Source organism: Suricata suricatta, chromosome 6, assembly GCF_006229205.1.
Source record: "Suricata suricatta isolate VVHF042 chromosome 6, meerkat_22Aug2017_6uvM2_HiC, whole genome shotgun sequence".
Lineage (NCBI taxonomy): Eukaryota > Metazoa > Chordata > Mammalia > Carnivora > Herpestidae > Suricata > Suricata suricatta.
This window is the reverse complement of record NC_043705.1, coordinates 101,460,755-101,465,563: the sequence shown is the minus strand read 5'-3', so window position 1 is coordinate 101,465,563 and position 4,809 is coordinate 101,460,755. Positions and strand designations below refer to the sequence as shown.

General features: G+C 39.1%; 1 protein-coding gene across 1 annotated transcript in view; it reads right to left on the bottom strand.

Moving 5' to 3' along the window:
* Positions 1-2,598: 2,598 nt before the first annotated feature.
* HAVCR2 (hepatitis A virus cellular receptor 2) overlaps positions 2,599-4,809 on the bottom strand; it is a 9,183-nt gene continuing 6,972 nt past the window's right edge. Inside the window, exon 5 of the mRNA XM_029941253.1 lies at positions 2,599-3,120. Within this exon, the coding sequence (XP_029797113.1) occupies positions 2,953-3,120 (168 nt within the window). The 3' untranslated portion in view covers positions 2,599-2,952. The remainder of the gene's footprint in view (positions 3,121-4,809) is intronic.

The following is a 4,809-nucleotide window of genomic DNA, read 5'->3' as shown; positions in this document are numbered from 1 at the left end:
TAAACTTTCTGAATAGAAACTGGAGACAAAATTGTGCTCAGGTTAATTTTTTTTAATTTGTATTTAAATGAGAAATGAAAAATAACAATAGGCATGAGTGGGTACCAAAAATCAACTAATGAGGGATTGAACTGTTTGGAATTTCTGCCTTGGGAATTCCAAATCTAGAAGAAGTGATGCATATAAAACATGGTAAGACCTTACTTTCTCAGTCTAAAAAGACCCCTCTTGTCCTGGGGTCTCTTAGGGAAGAGCTTTGGAGGAAAAATCCTAATATCTTCTAAGAGCAAGGCACATGTTCAATCTTATTACATTATTTTTAAATAAGTTACACATTTATCTCCTGGGCCCCTTGGAGTAGCTTTGAAGATTTTTGTTCCCTATTCTACCAATTTCGCTCTTCCAAATAACTGATGTAGAATAGATCCCACTCTGACAACCAGGGTTCCAGTCCTGGCTTACTGCCAGCCTCGACCTTGAATTTAGTCTTCATTTCTTTCTATTGTGAGGAGGTCGGACAGGAAAACATTCCTATACTGTTTAAATCTAATTTTTTATTACTAAAGAAAATAATTCAAACGATTATACAAGCACATAAACAGAAAAAGTAGAAGTCTACCTCATGACCATTTGCCCCTCTGGGATAGCCATATTAATTTTGGAATACTCTTTTATATTTTTTAAGGCAAAAAAAATTAGCATCAACAATACATACTATTCTAGAACTTTTTTTTTTTTTGACTTAGCAATATGGCATTCTCCTCTGACACGTAAGTGACATAAACTACACAAGATTAGGGATTTTGTCTATTTCCCTCACTGCTATATTTCTAGGGATGAAACAGTATCTGGCACAATGTAGGTGCCAATAAATGTTCACCAACTGAATGAATGGATTGAATCCTCCTTACAGTCAGATGAACTGCAAGTTCTACAGGGTCAGGGATACGCCTGTTTGGTCTCTCTCTATGGTCTCAGCACCAGAGTACCTGGCATATAGTAAGCACTTAAATTTTCACTGAATTAGCAAAACAGTTCAATGATGAAACCACTTAATTATTTTTAAATGCACCAATGTGTTGAGATCACAATAATCAACTATTCCCCAATTGACAGAAAAAGTCGCTTACAGACACTGTTGCAATGATCATCCTGTATATATACCATTGTTTAAAGATTTTTAAATAATAGGATAAGAATCTCTTTTGGGGGGTGGGGGCAACCATTGATCTGCTCCAAATGTGTTCTGAAATCATTTCTCTAGAATTTCATGATTTTAAAACACAATTAATTTTTCATCTTGTATGAGAGCTGCTGCTTATAAATTTATGAAATGATCTCCCTTATAATATCTCCCTATAGAAATACAGTGCTTCCTCAAACTATCTAACTACAGCCCAAACATTGTAATTCACACAACAAAACTGTTGGAAAGACTCCTAGAAGCAAACAGGCTGCCTACATCCTTGGTGACCAACATTTTTCGCATACAGCATCACAGCAATTTAGTTATTACCTGGGGAGGGGCAGTTTTCAGGCAGCAACAGGTCCTTCTCATTGATTCTTTACATGCTGAGGAAGTTCAGCAGAAAGGGGGACACAGACGAGTGAGTAACAGACTTCCAAAGGCCTGAGCTAAGAAGTGAACACCACTTCAAACTAAATAAGAGCATATTTGGGGGCTTAGGAGTATCTGTGAGTTCTCCAAGAAGAGCTCTAAGCTCTGCAATGAAAAAGTCTTTCCAGAAGGCTACCTTTCTGCTTGTGCTTTTCACTCCAAAGATATATAGTAAATTTCTATTCTGTGGGAGAGCTGTACCAGGCACTGGGCAGCACGAATAAGCAAGACAAACCTAGTTGCCACCACCTTGGAAATGAAGTTTAGGGACCACCGTCTTTCCATCACAAAATTTGATGCTGATAAATAGAGATTGCTGGAGCCATTTGCTTTCTTTCCACCAGGAAACAGGATTTGTGTCCCAGTCACTGCTTCTTCTTCTATGAAAAACAAAGCTCCAGTTCTCTCCATGAATGGAGAAGTGGGTCAGAGATATTTCCCTCTGAGTGCACCCCAAGCAAAACTTGACAGCACACATGGAGCACACTTCCTTTTTCTGTAGGAACTCCTGCATACCACAGGACTCGCTGGGCAGTCCACTTAATTGCCAAAGCAGAGCTGTGCAGTGGCACTTACTGTTAAACAATCAATATTCAAAGAAGCATAAGTCTTGAGACTCAGAGAGAATCTTGGAGATCATCTAGTCCTCCTTTAGTAGCTTCTAAACATTTTATGGGTCACAGAACTTTGAAAATCAGTCCCCCCTTGAGACTTTCTGTACCAAAAAGACATGCATGTATCTTAGCACATAATTTTCCCTATATTTTCAGGAGCTCTGTGGATACATCACGTGACTGAACTTCCTGGAGTTCCTGGGACCACATATTAAGAATTCCTCCTCTAGGGGCACCTGGGTGATTCAGTCAGTTAAGCATCCAACTCTGGCTCAGGTCATGATCTCACAGTTTGTAGGTTTGAGCCCCATGTCAGGGTCTGTGTTGACAGCTTGGATTCTGTGTCTCCCAATCTCTCTGCTCCCCACCCCCACACTTGTGCTCTGTCTCTCTCAAAAATGATTAAACATTAAAAAATAATAATTCCTACCCTATATAAAAGCCCATTTGAGCCCTAATACCCTGATTAGCATTCTCTGAATTGGGTCGCCCTGTTGGCTGAAATAGAGAGGTAATGTTGTGCCTAAGTACAGAGCAGGACATGGTTCCATCCATGCGTGAGCCAATTTTCTGTAGAAAATGTAGAAACTCTGCTTGGTGTCCATGGACAGGGCTTCTAAAACCAGTCAGCTGACACATTTCATGGCTTTCATGATGATACCATGCTCAAAAATGAAGTCGTGGGATTTGGTGGCATTAAAGGGTTAGACCTCTGGGTTGTCAAGATAGCTCTTCCTTGCTGACATAGCAGTAGTATTCATATGGATCTTCAGTTTCGTATATGTTCTCCTCAATGATATAGATGTTTTCCTCCGAGCGCATTCCTTCTGCTGCTATATTTGCTAACCCTGAGGGAGGGATGTTGGCCATAGTGACGAGGCTGTGGAAATAAATGTTGCAGTTGAGTTAAGCATTTCCTGGGCAGCACAGAATAGCCTTAAGAGACAGCTCTGCTGAAGAGACAACAACCAAATGTAGTACATGTTCCTTGATCAGGTCCTAATTAGGAAGAAAAAGCCATAAAATAGCAATAAAATCATTTGTGGAACAACTGAAGAAATTTGAATTAATCTTAATTTTCCTGAGTATAAAAATGGCATTGTGCTGGAAGGAGTTCAGACTAAAGTGTTTAGGTGAAGTGGCAAGATGTCCTTACAAATGGTTCAGAAGAAATGTTCTCTACAAATAGAGAAACAAAGCAAGCATGTCAAAATCTCAAACCACAAGTTTGGTTGAAGGGTTCTGTTGTTCTTGTACTATAACTTCAATTCTTCTGTGGGCTTCAACAGTTTCAAAATTGGGGGAAAAAAAAGGAATTAGATTATGAATCCAATCAGACTTGAGTTTGAATTCTATCTCTGTCACTTAGTAGCCATATGACCTTGGGTAAATTGAGTGGTTGGTTTTCTTTTTTTTTAATGTTTATTTATTTTAGAGAGAGAGAGGGAGACAGAGCAAGAGTGGGGGACAGGTAGAGAATCTGAAGCAGGCTGCAGGCTCTGAGCCATCAGCACAGAGCCTGACATGGGGCTCGAAGTCACAAACTATGAGATCATGACCTGAGCCGAAGTCGGATGCTTAACCAACTGAGCCACCCAGGTGCCCCTTAGTGGTTGGGTTTTGTTTGTTTTTTGTATTCATTTACTCAGGCAGGAAATTTTTAGTGTGTTACACACTGTGCTAAGAAGCAAGAAATGCAGCAGGGAAAATACACAAAAACCCCACGGAAACTGCATATTGGTGAATTTTGTGTCTCAGGGTCCTCATCTGTAAAATGGGAACGATAAGTGTTCTATTTCACAGGGCTGCTGTTAAGGAACATTTATTCATTCAATCATCAGATATGTAGGTGCCTCCTAAGCATCATATGCTGTATCAAAGGATAATTGTTAATGTGGCAACAACTTCCTAATTTTCTACAGAGCTTACCTTTATAAGTAGGGATGAACATTAGCCAAAAAATTTCCCCCAAATAATGAATTAATGCATGTAAGTATCACCCATGGGTAACATACACATTTCAAATTTCAGCTCTAATAACAGATCCTGGCACTGGCACAGATCAAAAGCCACTGATAATTAAATTGTTTTCTTTGGCTTTATTTGACTTTTTTACTGCAGAATATTTTGTCTTCATTAATATACTATCTATACTTTGCCTAAAATTACTCATGGTTTAGATAGTATACAATGGACTGAGTCATTTTTTTTCTAGAAATGTACTGCATTTTACCCATGTCCCAAGTATCACTAAATTCTAGTACATGCTATATAAGCTTTGTGTATTTGGAATGAGGGATGTGCATGTATGTATATGTATACATATATATGTAGACAAAAACAGACACCGTGACTGCAGTATAATAGACCAGTAGATTTCGACCCTGTTTTCACATTAGAATCACCTGGAAAACTTTTAGAAAAACCACTATGCTTAGGTCTCCTCCTCAAAGATGCTATTTGCTCTGGGGTTGGCAACAGTAGGTTCAGGCATTCCAGGTGATTCTAATACGCAACCCAAGTTAAGAATGCCTGGGCTGAGCTATAAAAGCCCTGAAAGTAGATTCCGGGTTTCTC